Genomic DNA, 19,826 nt, shown 5'->3' with positions numbered 1-19,826 from the left:
GGAGACACACTGACATGTGCGCAGACTCATTCATTTGAATGAGTCTACTTGTGTCAGTGTCTCCAGTACGTGTGAAAAATGTCACCACACCTACCAGACACACTGACATGTGAAAGAGGTCTTACAGTGTAACTGTCGTTTCAGAAGAACTTGCAGCAGAATGTCTGTGTCTGCCTCTAGCTCTTCCCTATCACCCCCTCCGCTTTCCATAGAACTGTATGTAAAAGGCTGTATTCACTGAAGACAGATTTAACCTGTGAATTGAATTGATTAGTTATGAAAAATAAGTCCAGGAGGAGAAATAAGCAGATTTAGCTGATAACATATTACAAAGTTTCTTATTTTCACACTTACTATTGATGTATGATTTTTTTTTTTAAAATGAGGCTTATACTTTAAAAAATAGCATACCACTTTAAGCTATTTTTTGCCTAACACATTGCTATTGGATTTCAACCTTGCTATTATATGTGAAATCCAATGGAAAGAAACGTGTATTTATTTTTAAGGTGCATCGTGGGGTAAAAGGATTTGTCAGAGATCATCAAGGAAATCCAATTGCTAATGCAACAATATCTGTGGATGGAATCAACCATGATGTGACTTCAGGTACTAAAAAATCTTCTTTACAAGGTCTAGGCTGGAAAAAATTAGTGCAGCAAAAGGTCATTGACGTGTCAGTATTGTGCATTAGTAATAGTAAGCCAAAGCAAGAGCTGACCCAAAATACTGATAAAAGGTGCAAATCTTTCAATTACAAAATATTGAACAGAATACTGCCAAAAAAGGTAGTCTGTCAGCAAAGAATGACTGTTCAATCCAAGCCCATGCCAAGCATCTCCACCCCACCTCACCCTTATTAGATTGACAGCTGTGGCTTCCTAGAGCCAAAAAAAGGGGGGGGGATAGATGGAAAACAAGTAGGCAGAATGCTGCACTTAAATGTTTGACCATGCAAAGGGGGGATCCAGCATCTGTACTTGGTTTTTAACAGTCATTCGGTGCCAGCAGAGTCCCTTTAAAGTGAACTAACTATAAAAGGTCAGGTAATGAAGAAACAGCTTCAGATGGCCATATGAAACAACCATAGCCAGTGTACTAAAATAGTTAAAGAGGTTGTCCACTACTTTTACATTGATGGCCTATCCTTATTATCAATGTCTGATCGCCCTGGGTCTGACACCCGGCACCCCCGCCGATCAGCTGTTAGTGTGCAGGCGGCTGCCGGCCGGAAGTACTCACTTGCAGAGCTGGCCGTCTACTTGTAGTGGCGAGGGTTTAGTATTATACATCCGCCTCCTATTCTAGTCAATAGGAGGTGGATGTGCAGTACTCTGTGGCAGTCACTAGAAGTAGATGGCCAGCTCTGCAAGTATTTTCAATTGAATATAATGCCAGTGGATTAATAATTATAGTGCGGTAGATAATCAGAACAGAACACATTTGCTCATACCATTTGTTGAAATATTATTTGGTCAATTTGTTTACGGATCCAAAATTTTTAAATAATTTTAACACAAGTTACACCAGTTTTAATAAAAAGCAAGCTGGTATAAGATGCACTTGTTTTATTCAGAGGCACACACCTTTAAATAAACCAGGTGCATTGCTTGCTATGCATGCGTCGTAAAATCAAAACCATTCAAATTGACACCACATTCTAGCGTAGATTTGTAAATTTGTTGGGCAGCAAGTGGCTCTGCCACCTTTCGCTAAGCTCTGCAATCCTTTTCACAAAAGCTCCATGAGCAGTGGAGTTAAACTAAAGTTGCAAATTATGGCATACTTATGGTGTGCGACATAATTTGCAACTCCTATACGTCAGTTTCTGGTGTAGCTGCAATGATAAATGCCTTTCACTGACTTAGGCCTCTTTCACACATCCGGATATTTCCAGTACTGTAATAACCAGTACCAGAGATATCCGAGTCCTTGTGTTCGTGTCGCCTGTGTGCCGCATCAGTGTGACACGTACCAGCGTCTGAGAATCATCGGTACAATTTGTGGTGTTCCTAAGCATCAGGTGCTGAAACGATCACTAGTCATTGTCCCCTGCTAGCCCTGCGATCAGCGCTAGCAAGGGTCAATGTTGAGAGTAGTATTCAGCCCCCACTGTGTCCAAAACTTGTAAAAATAAAATAAAATAAAAATCCTTATACTCACTTGCCTTGAAGTGACCACACACACCGAGGAGCAGAGGAGAATGAGTTGTTCCAGAGAGCTGGCCCTCTCGCTTACAGGTTTTGGAGACTTCGGGAGGTGAATACTACTCTCAACATTGTCCCTTGCTACTGCTGATCACAGCACAAGCAGAGGACAATGATGAGTGATTCCTTCAGCACCCGGCGCTTGAGCACAGCGCAGACTGTACCGCTGATTCTCAGACGCCGGTGCGTGTCACTCTGATGACACACGGATGTTATCCATGTGTCATCAGTGTGGGACGTTTTGCCGCCCGTGCAGCGTGAAAACAACAGACATGTCAGCGTTTTTGCCAACGGACACATGGTCTATGAAAACACACTGACATCTGCACAGACCCATTCATTTAATTGGGACTATGTGTGTAAGTATCTCCATTATGTGTGAAAACTGTCTCCACAGGTACTGGAGACACTGACGTGTGAAAGAGGCCTTATAAAGAGTTGACCTAGTTTCACATAAGAGTAATTTGGACACATTTCTGTGCCTGTATTATGGCTGCAAGTCCTCATCCAATCTGATAACATCATAGGGATCAGGCATAGAAATACGGCCATAATACACTCACATAAATACGTCTTTATTACACTTGTGCAAAAGTGGCCCAAGTAAAAAAAAAAAAATTTTAACATGTTAATGTCTCATTTTTCTCTTTGAACCCAAGCTAAGGATGGTGATTACTGGAGGCTCCTTTCTTCTGGGAACTACAAAGTCACAGCCTCAGCTCCAGGGTTCCTTGCGACCACTAAAAAAGTAGCTGTAGCTTATAGCCCTGCCACTAAGGTAAGTAACTGGCACTGGGAATTTTGTAGACATTATGAACTAACATTAAGTCTTAGGGTATGTGCACACGTTCAGTATTTACTGCAGACAAATCTGCTGCAATTCTTGATTTATTGGCAGGAAAAATGCAGCATAAAATATGCCCAATTTTAATGAAGTTTTCATATTTCTTAGAATAGGTGAAAAATCCTGCAAAAATTGACATGCGACAGATATAAATCTGCAAGGAAAAAATTAGCAATGTGTGTATGAGACTTCAGCAATCTCATTCACTTTTGCTCTAATTTTTTGTGACAAATATGCGCGGAAAAAAATTCGATAAAAAAGAAGCAAATACTTAATGTGTGAACATACCATAAGGGTAAAAGCACGTTACATTTTTGTCACCTTTTCTCACTAAATTTGAAGAATTTCCGAGTACCAGCAAAGTAAATGAGATTCATGAAGTCTCATCCTTTTGCTTATCTTTTTGCAGATTGAGAAGGCCCTTCCTCAACTATGTTGATGTCCTGGTTGTGTCCTTTTATTTATTACAGTCTTTTTGCAGATTTGTAGCAGATTTATATCTGCAGCAGGTCAATTCTTGCAGCATTTTTGCTGACGATTTTACCCATATTAATGAGTGAAAACGCTGAAACAAAAACGCACGCCAAAAACGTTGCAAAATTGCATGTATTTTAAGCAGCGTTTTTTCTGCCAAAACATCAGGATTTGCAGCAGAATTTTGTGCTGCAAATCCTGAATGTGTGCACATATCCTGATAACATATATAAAATGCTGATTCACTGATTTTTTATTGTTTATTTCTGACAGTCATCATACATACACAGCCAACTCTGTACTGGGGACAGAGGACTGTGCCCCTACTATTGGGATTAATTTACGCTAATATATAAAACATGAAGGCCACAAGCATTTATTGTGAAACAAGCCAAAAATAATTCTGTATATAACTAGATCTCAATCATGACAGCTGAAATAATCCCTCTGCTCCTATAATACCTTCCATTAACAGCCCAGATCGCATGTAGTGCTGCTTAATGGCAACTAATGAAAGTAAATGTGGTTATGTTATCATCTGTAAATCAATGTAAGGCCACAGCTCCACTATCAGTATTTGGTCAGTATTCGGTCAGTATTTTTTCTCAGGAGTGGGAGCCAAAACCAGGTGAGGAACAATCAGAGAAAAGGTATAATAGAAACAGGTGCACCAATTCTGCATTTATCACCCACTCCTGGTTTTGGCTCCCATTCCTGAGAAAAAATACTGACCAAATACTGATCGTGGGGCCGTGGCCTTAAGGATAAAATCTGGCACTCTGGTATTTGGACATGTAGATAATTTATTCAAGAAATTCAATCCAATATGTAACGTTTCGGGCATAACACTCTGACCTTCATCAGACGGATTGCTGGTGAATGACAGTGCTGGATATAATAGTGCATATGGAAATGGGTCTGCAAATTGTGGATGTGACTGATCCAAAAATGGCAATGTTTGTCTGAATTTAGCTTTTAGGTACCTTTTAGGGTTAATGCATATGTGACGCCTCTTCTCGGAAGCCCTTTTCTTTACCCTGGGAGATGGGGGACTCGAAGTCGGGTCCTAAGATGGAGAGATGGGGTGCAGCCGTGGCCCGGACCCGCTCCGTGCCCAGGGCCGTCACATTAAAAAAAAGGGATGGCGTGGGCTTATCCGGGTTGAGTGGCTGATTTCGACTACACCACCTGTGGCACCTGGTGAAGGCCACCAGCGCTGCCGCAGTCCGCTGAGGCCTAGTGTTAGGGCAGCCGACGATGTTACTACTCCCCACAGGCGGAGCAAGGCCTCAGGGCAGAGGGACAGGAATGACGGCGGTAGTAGTCTAGGAGGTCTGGTACTGCATAGTGCGGTGTAGTGCAGAATAAAGAGTCCGGAGGCCATAGGGGTGAACTTCCAAGGCTTTACTCACATAAGAGATGGCAGAAGGAAGGCTGCTCCCTGCGGGGTTCTGCGGTCACCAGGAACGGGGGTCCAACTACCTCCAAGTAAGTCCAGCGTTCGATGAGGACCCCGCACCAGAGTGTTCCCGAACTACAGGCCATATCCTTTCCTGTCTGTGTGTGTAGATAGGCCGGGTCTCCCTCTGAACTCCTCTCAGAAAAAGGGCACGGGTGGCAGCTCTGCTCCTTCCGATACCCGGTGGGATCCTCAGGGCCCACAGGGTTTTCCCGACCAGGACGTGGAGTAACAAGGTCGGGTATCGGGGGCCGGTACCCCTCTTGCAGCCGGACTCCCTCTGAATATATCAGGTTGGCGAGGACAGGTGGCATATACCGCTCCGTCTGCATCCTCCCTGGGATCCATTTGCGGTGGAGCTACACTCTTAAGCTCCGGGCCTTCTTGGTCATGGTCCTTGACCGGGTTGAGACATCCATTATCTGCAACCTGCCCCTCGACCCAAGGCCAAGGTACGAGGGCTGTGTCTCCATCCGCTGCAGGTCCACACAGGATCCATGTTCAGGGTGCGAGATCACATTGCCAGAGAACCAAAACCAAAATGTTTTTTTTTATTAAATATGAAATTTAAAGTGTCACTAAAATGTGAGTCCTCCACCCACCCACTAAGTGGTTCCCCTATCTCTTGGTTCCCCAGTCTCCCTGTAACCAGGAGGGCAGCAACTAGTGCATTATAACCCCTTCTGGTGGAGAAAATGTAGTGTTGGATGTGGAGGTGGAGTCCTGATCATCACACTGTTCTTACCTCAGAGGAGGAACACTACACTCCATTAGAGAAGTGCAGCATCCCTGTGGCGGTCGAACCCTCAGGGGCGCCACATTCCCCCCTGGTGAAACACAGCACGTCCGCGGGCTGCAAAAGAGTAATACCCAGGAAAGTTTTCTTTTATATAACAACAAACTATCTTCCCTTTATGGGAGGCACATCTTCTTAAACGTTGCAAATATAACAATACATTATAAAAGTACAAAAGTATAAAATTATAAAAGTGCTAGCATTTTCCAGAGACATCTTGTGCAGACAGACGAGTTAAGGTGCAAAGACGCAGAGTCTGTTCAGAAGTGCGAGGGACCTGTCCCAAACCCTCAACGTGGGCCCTACGGTGGCTGCAGGGCATGAAGATCCTGAGTTGGACCTCCCGGAGAGCCACCCTGACAGGTTTTCCTTCTGAGTTCTTTAGGTAGAAATGTTCGCGGTTTTGCATAAAACCAATATGGAGCACCTAAAAAGATGCAAACTATGTACAAGTAAGGAGTCTATCTGCTGCAAGTCCGCAGGGACCAATGTCTCCAGAAACCGGGGATAGAAAAAATCAAAACGTAAACACAAAAAACATAACTTTCAACAAGTTACAACTGCCGGAACTGCTTAGATCTCGGGTTCCCTCCTGGAAAAAGGCTCGTTCCTCCCGACGGAGGCGGACCGGTCCTCTGAGGCTGAGCGCGAGGGGACGTCGCTCCCGGACACTTTGTGGACATCCAGGGCGTACCACCCCCGCACCCCATGGTGGCGAGAGTAAGTTACTACATCGCCCGGGAAGAGGTTCCGGCCAGGGTGTCCCTTCTTTAGACGCGGCTCAACGTCCCGCCGGCTGACAAAGACGTCGTCCTGGTACTGGGGACTCCTGATGAACCCCCACCCCGCCTCATGGTGGAAGCGGACGACTTGCCCTTCCACACGGGGACTAGGACAAGTTGCCTCTTCCTGACGGGCCCGGGATTTAGCAGCTTTGGCCCGTACCTCAAGGCGCTCGCAGCGGACCTCCCTTTGGCGTTGCTCCCGAGTGAGCTGGAGGATCTGCTCACGGCACCGCTCACTCCTCCTCTGCGCTTCAGCCTGGGTCTCCCAGGGGAAGCCCATCAGGTCCCCCCCCTGGTTGTCCCAGGCCCACTCCTCAGCCTCCGGCCAGGTGACTGTTGCTGCGGGTAGCGGTGTCATTAGGGGTTGCTGCGGGTTCTCTACAGGCGTGGACCAGTCCGGGTTGGAGCCGGTGGGCACCTCTGCAGCTTCAGGCGCTTCGGATTCGGGAGTAGGGCGGCATCGCAGGTCCCCACCTATAGCTGCGGCTTGCAGCTCTGGAGCCAAGACCTGCTCCCAGGTGACCGCGCCGGGCAGGAGATACTTGGCCATGAGGTCCAGGATTGGAACGGTAGGCTCAGCTGCCGGGGCAAGGGTTGCTCACTCACCCGCCTCTGGGCCGCTCATGACCTCTGTCACCGTATCTCCTTGGGCTTCAACTCCTTGGTGGCGGGCCCAGATGCGCAGCAACATTTCTTCCCGCCACGCAGCCGTCGCCGCCTCCTGGGCCTCTCTCTGTCTCTGCATGAGACCCGGGGCTTCCTGGCAGAGAAACTCCAAATCTCCCGCTGTTAGAACGCTGCCGCCTCGCTCCCCGCCGGGTGAAGGGCCTGAACCGGGTTCAGAAGGCTCGGTAGGTTGCGCTCCAGAAGCGTCCATGTCTGCTCCCAAAGATTGCCAACCTCCCACTGCAATGGCCGCACCTTGTTGCTTTTCTTCTTCCTCTTCTTTCGGGGCAGTTCCTGGGCGTCATGCCGACAGGCTCGCCTTCGTTCAGCCCATCTGGTTTGACAGGCATTACCCCGCGGACAGTCTCTGATGGAAGGGGCAGTCCACACTTTTGGCGCCAAGTGGGAGCCCAGCCCACGATGGGAGGTGTTTGAAGACCGTCTTTTCACAGCATTATGGTGCCTGTTCTTCTTGGGCGGGAGCCATTTTAGGTGTAAAACGACAGTTCAAGGTGTAAGGCACACAGTACCCGGTAGCAATGGGTAATTCCTTCCTTTGCTGCGGGCACGCGATCCTGCCGACTACGCCAGGTTGTGACGCCTCTTCTCGGAAGCCCTTTTCTTTACCCTGGGAGGTGGGGGACTCGGAGTCGGGTCCAAAGATGGAGAGATGGGGTGCAGCCGTGGCCCGGACCCGCTCCGTGCCCAGGGCCGTCACATTAAAAAAAAAGGATGGTGTGGGCTTATCCGGGTTGAGTGGCTGATTTCGACTACGCCATCTGTGGCACCTGGTGAAGGCCACCAGCACTGCCGCAGACCGCTGAGGCCTGGTGTTAGGGCAGCCGACGATGTTACTACTCCCCACAGGCGGAGCAAGGCCTCAGGGCAGAGGGACATGAATGACAGGGGTAGTAGTCTAGGAGGTCTGGTACTGCGTAGTGCGGTGTAGTGCAGAATAAAGAGTCCGGAGGCCATAGGGGTGAACTTCCAAGGCTTTACTCACATAAGAGATGGCAGAAGGAAGGCGACTCCCTGCTCCCCGTGGGGTTCTTCGGTCACCAGGAACGGTGGTCCGACTACCTCCAAGTAAGTCCAGCGTTCGATGAGGACCCCGCACCTGAGTGTTCCCGAACTACAGGCCATATCCTTTCCTGTCTGTGTGTGTAGATAGGCCGGGTCTCCCTCTGAACTCCTCTCAGAAAAAGAGCACGGGTGGCAGCTCTGCTCCTTCCGATACCCGGTGGGATCCTCAGGGCCTACAAGACTTTCCCGACCAGGACATGGAGTAACAAGGTCGGGTATCGGAGGCCGGTACCCCTCTTGCAGCCGGACTCCCTCTGAATATATCAGGTTGGCGAGGACAGGTGGCGTATACCGCTCCGTCTGCATCCTCCCTGGGATCTTAAGCTCCGGGCCTTCTTGGTCATGGTCATTGACCGGGTTGAGACATCCATTATCTGCAACCTGCCCCTCGACCCAAGGCCAAGGTACAAGGGCTGTGTCTCCATCCGCTGCAGGTCCACACAGGATCCATGTTCAGGGTGGGAGATCACAGTGCCAGAGAACCAAAACCAAAATGTTTTTTTTATTAAATATGAAATTTAAAGTGTCACTAAAATGTGAGTCCTCCACCCTCACCCACTAAGTGGTTCCCCTATCTCTTGGTTCCCCAGTCTCCCTGTAACCAGGATGGCAGCAACTAGTGCATTATAACCCCCTCTGGTGGAGAAAATGTGGTGTTGGATGTGGAGGTGGAGTCCTGATCATCACACTGTTCTTACCTCAGAGGAGGAACACTACACTCCATTAGAGAAGTGCAGCATCCCTGTGGCGGTCGAACCCTCAGGGGCGCCACACATAGGTATTATATCTGCGGCAGATTTTGAAAATGTCATCTACATGTTGCAGAAATTTTCCACAACATTAAGATATAGTGGCAATTTTCAAATCCACAGCACTTTAGATATATGTGCAGAATTCATGGCCATGCAAAGAGTGAAATCTATGGCAAATTCATATCAAAATCTTGGATAAAATCCACGTGTAACAAATTACAGATACCCTGAAGCCTCATTCAGATGTCCATTTTTTTTTTTGCATATGACAAAAATCACAGAACTTTTTTAATTAGTGTCTCTCGATCCGATTTTCATTCATTTTTGATCCGTGAGTCAGTTTTGATGATCAGTTTGACATCTGTTTTTCCAAGTTTCTCCTCCCCATCAAACAGTAAAAAATGGACAGCACGTTCATGGTATTCACAATCTCTCTTTTTTTTGTATGGGTCCGTTGATTTTAATGAACGATTTTGATGAATAAGTGTATCAAAATCGGATAAATGTATCAGTTTTTTGGCAGACAATCTGGCTATGTGAACATGCCCATAGACTAGAATGGATCTACCCATTGAACATGGATGTCTGAATGATGCTCCAGGGTGCCCGAGGCAGGGGCTTAACTATAATAGGTGCAGGGGTTGCAATCTTACCCAGGCCCTTGAACCTTGGGAGGCCCAAAAGGTTCCTTTGCCCCATATGAAAAGGCTATTACTATGAAAGACCTGATATAGTTGGGAGCCCTGTTGAAGATTTTGAATTGGGGCCCACGAGCTTCATGTTACGCCACTGGTCAGAGGCCTCTATATCTTTGCACTGGGTACACTGAAATGTTATATTGTTCTGGCCCTGGATTTCTCCTCTCGTTTATGGTTCTCAGTGCATCTCTAGCCCTTTTTTGTTTTTTCTTTACTACTTTATGTTTTGTGTTTTTTGTCTCGATTCTGTGATTATTCCAGTTCTTTGTATTGTCATCGTGAAGCCTTTGTATATTTACTTATATTAATTTTTACATTAAAACAGATTGATTTTGATCTGGAATCATTATCAGAGAGGAAGGAGGAAGAGAAGGAAGAGCTAATGGAATGGTGGAAGATGATGTCCCAAACTTTGAATTTTTGAAGATGATTATTCCCCTGATATTAAAATAAATTATATGTTGAATTGGTATGCAGTAACGTGGACTATATATTTATAGGAATGTGTGTGTACAACAAGGCATGTACTGTATATCCTTACATGCATGTTATAGATGCACATTCCTATAGATATTGGATAATGTGTAATTTTGAACTTTCAACCTGTTTACTTTGTTTTTGTGATGATCTGGATAGGGATCTGCACTCTTTATAATTGCTAGGCTTTCAGCTAGGGTTACCGTAGAACTTGGCACAACAAATCTGTGAGTATATGGCAATGTTTGAGCAACAGTTTAGAGTTTTCTACTCAATGTCAAGAGTCAAGAATAAATCCGTGGAAGTCGAAATGCAATATTCTATGTTGAAGCCATGTGTTGTAGAGTACATATTAGTTTACACAATAATATATAGCACAGCCGTTGCCAAGAATATCTTGGCAGTATGTATGTAGGGATGATGTCAGCTACTCTTCTTGTGGGTCCTGGAAGAGGAAATCCAATATTGATGTAATTTCTTATCCCTTAGCTCAGAATCTTATAATGTAATTTCGTCCAAGGACAACTGTGATTTGCGTATTGATGCTGACTCCAAAAATGAACATATACATTTCTAGATTATTAGGTTATAAGCTACTACAAGCAGCACACAAGCTAAGAAACAATCACATGTTAAGATCATTGATGGCTTCTTTTAGTCATGTCATGTTGCTGGACTAAGTAGAACGGTTCACCTTTTCCATACAATTTCATACAGGGCAATGTAAAAAGTCTTATTTTATTTGTTTTTGTAGTGCACTGTTTATTTATTTTTTATGAAAAGATCCTTGCTTTGTACCCAAAAGCATAAACCGTAGAAATTTTTGCTGTATTTCTAACACTTCGATAGTCAACTGTAGCGGTTGCGTTTCCGTTTGGGGCGGAATAAGCGTCCTTAATCATGAAGATACCAAGGACGCCTATCACTCTTGAAATGCGTTGAAGATTTTTATTGCACCTTAACACCAAGATGATGTGATTTTAAAGGATTTATAATAAAAAAAATTTGATTTTTAATGTACTTGATTGAGCAGGTCTACAAACCGCTACAGTTGACTATCTCAGTGCTCTACAAAGCACAGTACCAGGGTCTCCAATGAAAACTGAAGCGATTGAAAGGGTGAGCTGGCATTGCTTTCTATTATATCTCTGTGACTGTATTTTTTAATACCCCTGTTATATGTGTGCAGGTAGGGGTTCTGTCTATATTAAAAAAAAATGATTTCAGAAAACTGAGAATTTCTGTCTTATATTGAGGGTGAAGCCCGGCTACAAGAATAAATAGATACAACTGAATGAACAGGAAAATATAGGAAAAAATCTTACTGTATTTACAACACCCCTGTTATGTGTGCAGTGGTCTGTTCCATAATAAAAAGGACATCTCTTCCTAACTGGCTGTAGAACAATGGACCATACCACTGTACAGATAGGCAGGGACTCTGTCTGTATTAAAAAATGAAATAATGAAATTTCAGTAACCTGAGAATTTCTGTTTTATATGGAGTGTGAAGCTAGGCTACAAGAATAAATAGATAACACATGTTAAATATTTTTTTTAATTTAAGACTCTGTTCACATCTGCTGATGAGGATCCTAATGGAGCCTCCGATACAAGCTCAGACAAAATAGCAGAGAACGATAAAATGGCTGTTCTAATGAAAGAAAGTCAATGGACTCCATAGTCAGTGGATCATTACTGTCAACGAGCCGCAATTCCATTATTTTAAGGGAGTAGGAACTGCTTTAAATACCCAATATAGATGTGAGCAGTGCTTAACACTGCTCATTGTTGGACTGAGCTATATTGGACCCACCTAGGTGATTAATCACAGGACCTATGCATCATCTATAACATGCATGTTCACGATATTTGCACTGTTTTTGTTGTGTGCACTGGTTATAAATATCCATAAAAAGTGATAGACCCTAGCAGCAATCTGCCAGAAGTGCTATCTAAGCTGCAATGAATGGCTCCTATTGTGGCTTTCTCCTATTAGATCTTGCCCCCACTGGAGGCCTGCCAGCCCTGTCTGCACACAGTATCTACAGAAAGTTGTGTAAATGGTGAACCTACTCTTTAAGACAAGATGCGGGCTCCATATGAACTGCAGGAAATAAACAAGAGCAAGTTATTTTGGGAGTATGGCCTCATTAAGACTTAGTATATTGTTTATTATGTGGACAGTGAGGTGAGCTATAAGAGTAGTGATGTGGATTTTACAGAATCCTATCACACTATTCAATGTTTGGTACTGTTTCTATAAGATGCAGTAGTAGTGCGATACTAGCGTCACATGTGAACAAGGCCTTAGCATAACACATAGTCCAGCATCATTGGGAAGCATGGCAGACTGGAGTGTTGGATTTATCATTACAAACCATCAGTTAGTTGATGTTCTATGTAATAACTATACTTGTATGGTTCCCTCATTTCTTGAATGACTATCTATGGCCGTTGTATAATAGTAATACTACAGAATATGTTCATACAATCATTGCCTTTATCAAAGCACAGTGAACCAGTGTTAAACCTCGATATGTTAAATGATCAGTTCTCTTCTACAAGACCAGAAATATATGACTTGTCAATAAATGAACTGTCCCATTCCCAAGTTCGCACTGCCAGGTATTCTTGTGTAAAGCCACTGTAGATATATCTGCTTTCAAGGCTCTTTGTCTGCACATATTTGTGTTTGTGTAGTCGTTTGTTACATGTTCTCGGTGTATGTTACTTCATTACTGTATTATAAAATATTACTTTATTACCAAACAATGTTTGATGACTTTTAGCCATATTTACTTACAACATGAAGCAATGATTCAAATCTGTAAACAAGATTTTGTGCTATATCTAATGCTAAGGGATCTGAGCACAGTTCTCAATGATTTAGGTTTCCAATGGGAAAAAAAATAATGCAGGGTAAGGCACCTTTCACATGTCTGATTTTCGGAATACAGGTTCTATGTTATATTTCACAGATAGAGAACGTTACCCATTATAGTTTCTAGTTCTGCTAAGAAGTTTGTTTTTTTTTTGTCCAATTTTGATACTAGTCAAAATGGCTCAAAATCCCTCATGAAAATCTATGAGTCCATGAAAAACTCAGCACACTGATGGCATCCTAGCTGCATCCTAGTGTTGTCTGTTTTTCATGTTTTTTGATAGGAGAAGGTTGGAAACCTGCATTATTTTTTTTGCACATTGGAAATCTCTCTCTCTCTCTCTCTATCTCTCTCTCTCTCTCTCTCTCTCTCTCTCTCTCTCTCTCTCTCTCTCTCTCTCTCTCTCTATATATACAGTACAGGCCAAAAGTTTGGACACACCTTCTAATTTAAAGATTTTTCTGTATTTTCATGACTATGAAAATTGTACTTTCACACTGAAGGCATCAAAACTCTGAATTAATACATGTGGAATTATATACTTAACAAAAAAGTGTGAAACAACTGAAAATATGTGTTATATTCTAGGTTCTTCAAAGTAGCCACCTTTTGCTTTGATGACTGCTTTGCACACTCTTGGCATTCTCTTGATGAGCTTCAAGAGGTAGTCACCGGAAATGGTCTTCCAACAATCTTGAAGGAGTTCCCAGAGATGCTTAGCACTTGTTGACCCTTTTGCCTTCACTCTGCGGTCCAGCTCACCCCAAACCATCTCAATTGGGTTCAGGTCTGGTGACTGTGGAGGCCAGGTCATCTGGTGTAGCACCCCATCACTCTCCTCCTTGGTCAAATAGCCCTTACACAGCCTAGAGGTGTGTTTGAGGTCATTGTCCTGTTAAAAAATAAATGATGGTCCAACTAAACGCAAACCGGATGGAATAGCATGCCGCTGCAAGATGCTGTGGTAGCCATGCTTGTTCAGTATGCCTTCAATTTTGAATAAATCCCTAACAGTGTCACCAGCAAAGCAACCCCACACCATCACACCTCCTCCTCCATGCTTCACGGTGGGAACCAGGCATGTAGAGTCCATCCGTTCACCTTTTCTGCATCGCACAAAGACATGGTTGTTGGAAACAAAGATCTCAAATTTGAACTCATCAGACCAAAGCACATATTTCCACTGGTCTAATGTCCATTCCTTGTGTTCTTTAGCCCAAACAAGTCTCTTCTGCTTGTTGCCTGTCCTTAGCAGTTGTTTCCTAGCAGCTATTTTACCATGAAGGCCTGCTGCACAAAGTCTCCTCTTAACAGTTGTTGTAGAGATGTGTCTGCTGCTTGAACTCTGTGTGGCATTGACCTGGTCTCTAATCTGATCTGCTGTTAACCTGCGATTTCTGAGGCTGGTGACTCGGATAAACTTATCCTCAGAAGCAGAGGTGACTCTTGGTCTTCTTTTCCTGGGGCGGTCCTCATGTGAGCCAGTTTCTTTGTAGCGCTTGATGTTTTTTGCAACTGCACTTGGGGACACTTTCAAAGTTTGCCCAATTTTTCGGACTGACTGACCTTCATTTCTTAAAGTAATGATGGCCTCTCGTTTTTCTTTACTTAGCTGCTTTTTTCTTGCCATAATACAAATTCTAACAGTCTATTCAGTAGGACTATCAGCTGTGTATCCACCTGACTTCTGCACAACACAACTGATGGTCCCAACCCCATTTATAAGGCAAGAAATCCCACTTATTAACCTGACAGGGCACACCTGTGAAGTGAAAACCATTTCCGGTGACTACCTCTTGAAGCTCATCAAGAGAATGCCAAGAGTGTGCAAAGCAGTCATCAAAGCAAAAGGTGACTTTGAAGAACCTAGAATATAAGACATATTTTCAGTTGTTTCACACTTTTTTGTTAAGTATATAATTCCACATGTGTTAATTCATAGTTTTGATGCCTTCAGTGTGAATGTACAATTTTCATAGTCATGAAAATACAGAAAAATCTTTAAATGAGAAGGTGTGTCCAAACTTTTGGTCTGTACTGTATATATATATATATATATATATATATATATATATATATATATATATATATATATATAATATATATATCTAGTATAAACTAACATTAAGTAACCATAAAAACTGACCCACTGATGAAAACCTGATCCAAAGCCCTGATGAAAATCGTTCCATTTTTTTATGTAAGCAAAAGAAAAATAAATGACCGTATAGAGAAATGATATTGGGATTTTGAGTAGGCCAGCTCAACCATTGATTTGTTTTTTCCTGTCCTAATGCAGTAAGCATCTCTATATACTGACACTGGTGTCTGTTGTCTGCTACCATGGAGAATATTTGCAAAATTGCCTTATCTTTCATTTTAGATGAACTGAAGTAAAAACAGTTGGTTGAGAATGTGTACATAGACTCTAAGGCAGGGGTGTCAAACTCAAACACACAGAGGGCCAAAATGAAAAACTTGAACAAAGTTGCGGGCCAACCAGTATACAGAATCATTGGTCCCACATAGTCCTCCATTCAGAATCATGGGTCCCCCCATAGACCTTCATACAGTATAATGGCCCCACATAGTCCTCCATACAGTATAATGGGCACCACATAGTCCTCCATACAGTATAATGGCCCCACATAGTTCTCCATACAGTATAAGGAGCCCCACATAGTGCTCCATACAGAATAATAGGCCCCACATAGTTCTCCATACAGTATAAGGAGCCCCACATAGTCCTTCATACAGTATAAAGAGTCCGACATAGTCCTCCATACAGAATAATGGCCCCACATAGTCTTCTATACAGTATAATGGGCCCTGCATAGTCCTCCATACAGTATAATGGGCCCCATATAGTCCTCCATACAGAATAATGGGCCCACATAGTGCTCCATACAGTATAAGGAGCCCCACATAGTCCTCCATACAAAATAATAGGCCTCACATAATCCTCCATACAATATAAGGAGCCTGACATAGTCCTCCATACAGAATAATGGCCCCACATAGTCCTCCATACAGAATAGTGGGCCCCATATAGTCCTCCATACAGAATAATGGCCCCACATAGTCTTCCATACAGAATAGTGGGCCCCACATAGTCCTCCATACGGTATAATGGCCCCACATAGTCCTCCATACAGTATAATGGGCCCCACATAGTTCTCCATACAGTATAAGGAGCCCCACATAGTGCTCCATACAGAATAATAGGCCCCACATAGTTCTCCATACAGTATAAGGAGTCCCACATAGTCCTCCATACAGTATAAAGAGTCCGACATAGCCCTCCATACAGAATAATGGCCCCACATAGTCCTCCATACAGTATAATGGGCCCTGCATAGTCCTCCATACAGTATAATGGGCCCCATATAGTCCTCCATACAGAATAATGGGCCCACATAGCGCTCCATACAGTATAAGGAGCCCCACATAGTCCTCCATACAAAATAATAGGCCTCACATAATCCTCCATACAATATAAGGAGCCTGACATAGTCCTCCATACAGAATAATGGCCCCACATAGTCCTCCATACAGAATAGTGGGCCCCACATAGTCCTCCATACAGAATAATGGCCCCACATAGTCCTCCACACAGAATAGTGGGCCCCACATAGTCCTCCACACAGAATAGTGGGCCCACATAGGGGTGGCGGTTCTAGTGTCACCAGTCATATATAAACACCCTGAGGGATAGATTTGGCTCACGGGCCGGAGTTTGACATGTATGCTCTAAGGTATAGTGGAGTGTATGCTTACCAAGACTATCTGTAATCAGGCCTGTCAGTGATTTCACTGGGTTTTAAACCCATTAAACACAGAGGTAAAACTAAATCAGGTCATGTAAATAGCTACGGCAGTAATTACTTTTTCAGATGGGCTATATGTGTATTGAAAAATAAAATATAGGAAATCTGCAATGCAGTGAATGCAGGAAAAACTTTCACTAGTTTTTTGGGGAATGGTTTTCACTAATGGGATATGATCTTAGTTTTAAAAGTTAAGCCCTTGATTCATCATTATGTTTTTTAAAGTCACTTTTCTTTTTCTGTCTTGTATTCACTGATATTTATTGCACCAATAATGGGACTTTTTGCTTGACGTGCTTGAAATCATGGCGAAGTCGCAAATAAACAATCAGCTGAAAGCAACTGAAAATGCTAAACTCTGCCTAACAAAGCAGAAGCCCTCCAAAAAAAGACAGATGAGCACAAATAAAGTAGACTTAAAGGTGCAAATAAAATAATTACTTGGGTGCAAACAAAAAAAAAGCAGAAAAACACACAAAACTAGGCAAAAAAACAGGCACAAAGGCAATGATGAATTGGGGCATGAATAAACAGTACGACTCTCATAGAATCATAAGTTATATTCGCACATGGCAAATTTGTTGGGAGACATTTGTAATTTCAGATGTAGCCAGATTTTGTCAGATTTTTGGTGAAGATTTTAACTCTGAAAATCCATGGCAACTTAAATGCAGTTACAGCTCTTCTTCTATGGTATGTGGTAGAACATTGCAAAGAACGTAAGGTGAGTGGAGAAGGCTTCCATCGCTTCACTTTTGTATTGTTGAAACGTTATGTGCCCTTTTCCCTACATTTGTTGTGCACCTAGTTTGTAAAGGGCTATTAGGCCCCTGTGTCATTTTAAATGTAAGCCCCCTTACACATGTAGTAAATTTGTTGAAGAAATTTCTAAAACTGTCCCTCATATCTGGATGAGGCATGCAGAAATCCATGCTTGATGCAAACAACCCCATTCACATAAAATAAATATTCTCTCAAACCAATTGCACTACTTGTGGAGTTATGTACATTTCTATTAGCACAGATTCAACATTATTAGAAGATACACTGGGTGGGAAGGGTAGGGAAACACTTCTCACATGTTCTTATAAAGACAGATTTGTAGTTACTGAGTGGAGGCTTGTCCTCGGTGAAGGAGGGTAGTGCAGGGTCAATGGCTGTGACATGACGTAATGTACACTTTGCACAATATACATGCAAGAGAAGGTTAACTATTGCATGAAAATTAGAATCCAAAGCTTTGCCCTACAGTCCCCACAGCCCCTCCTAACTACTGTACACAGCCCTTTCCCTCCAAAACCATCTTCTCTGCCATTACAGAAGATAAACTTTCCTCTACTCTCCAGATCACATCTCACCACCTGTGCACTTGAATCGATCCTGTCCCACCTCATCCCAACTCTAACCTATCTATTCCACCTATCTCTATCAACTGGTGTCTTCCCATCTACTTCAAACATACCTTGATCACACTCATCCTCAAAAAGCCCTCCCTTGACCTATCCTCTGTGTCTAGCTATCACCCCATATCACTTCTCCCCGATGCCTGAAAGCTACTGGAACAGCATGTCCATCTTGAACTGTCCTCCCACCTCTCTCCCTGCTCCCTCTTTGACCGGTTACAATCTGGCTTCTGACCACATCATTCAACCGAAACTGCCCTCACTAAAGTCATCAATGACCTACTAACCGCCAAAGTCAAGCGTCACTACTCTGTCCTCCTCCTCCTTTACCTATCCTATTCCTACGACATGATGGACCATTCCCTCTTACTACAGATTCTCTCATCTCTTGGCATCACAGGCTTGGCTCTATCTGGGGTCTTTTCATATCTAACAAATCAGAAATTCAACGTCTCCTACTCACACACCACCTCCTCATCTCGCCCTCTATCTGTCGGTGTCCCTCAAGGTTCAGTTCTAAGACCCCTGCTCTTCTCCATATACACCTTCGGCCTGGGACAGCTCATAGAGTCTCACTGCTTTCAATAACATCTTTATGCTGATGACACAGAGATCTACCTCTCTGGACCTGATATCACCTCCTTATTAACCAGAATTCCACAATGTCTGTCTGCTATTTCATCCTTCTTCTCTGCTCGATTTCTTAAACTCAACATGGACAAAACAGAACTCATCATGTTTCCCTTCAACCTGCCCTCAAAAGACTCGGGTACCAGAAAACCTAGATACACATCTACTCCCTGCATCTTCTTATCGCCGGGCCTCCTCACTTCTGGCTGTATTGAGTCCCAGGACGATTCTGAGACAAGCTCACTTAAACCTAGATTTAAGGTCGCAATGTTATGATGTCACAATATTGGCCTCACCTTTCTCACTCAACCCCCCGAAAAGACCTATCCATCAAAATCAATGGCTACTCACTCTCCCTAGTCCCGCAAGCTCACTGCCTCTTTCCACCTCCTGCTGACTCCAACTCAAAAATATTTCCTGGATCCGTACATTCCTTAACCATGAATCTGCAAAAACACTAGTGCATGCCCTCATCATCTCCCGCCTTGACTACTGCAACCTCCTGCTCTGTGGCCTCCCTTCTAACATTCTCGCATCCCTCCAATCTATCCTCAACTTTGCTGCCCAACTTATCCACCTGTCCCCTCGCTATTCCCCGGCCTTTCCTCTCTGCCAATCCCTTCACTGGCTCCCCATTGCCCAGAGACTCCAGTTAAAAACCCTGACCATGACAAACAACTCCATACACAACTTGTCTCCTCCAAACATCTGTGACCTAGTTTCCTGGTACTTACTTACACACAACCTCTGATCCTCACAAGATCTCCTTCTCTATTCACCTCTTTTCTCCTTTTCCCACAATCGCATACAAGATTTTTCCCGTGCATCCCCCCTACTCTG

General features: G+C 43.8%; 1 protein-coding gene across 1 annotated transcript in view; it reads left to right on the top strand.

Annotated features, from left to right (window-relative positions):
- The window catches only part of CPE (carboxypeptidase E), a 110,101-nt gene extending 98,629 nt beyond the window's left edge, over window positions 1-11,472 (top strand). Inside the window, exons 7-9 of the mRNA XM_073644341.1 lie at window positions 510-609; window positions 2,867-2,985; window positions 10,090-11,472. Coding sequence (XP_073500442.1) covers window positions 510-609; window positions 2,867-2,985; window positions 10,090-10,188 — 318 coding nt within the window. The 3' untranslated portion in view covers window positions 10,189-11,472. The remainder of the gene's footprint in view (window positions 1-509; window positions 610-2,866; window positions 2,986-10,089) is intronic.
- Window positions 11,473-19,826: the final 8,354 nt, after the last annotated feature.

Source organism: Phyllobates terribilis, unplaced genomic scaffold (assembly GCF_046119375.1).
Source record: "Phyllobates terribilis strain yellow unplaced genomic scaffold, ASM4611937v1 Scaffold_1__5_contigs__length_1240528914, whole genome shotgun sequence".
In the NCBI taxonomy this organism is placed as follows: Eukaryota; Metazoa; Chordata; class Amphibia; order Anura; family Dendrobatidae; genus Phyllobates; species Phyllobates terribilis.
Note: the sequence above shows the minus strand (reverse complement) of the source record. Positions and strands in the feature narration are given on the sequence as shown.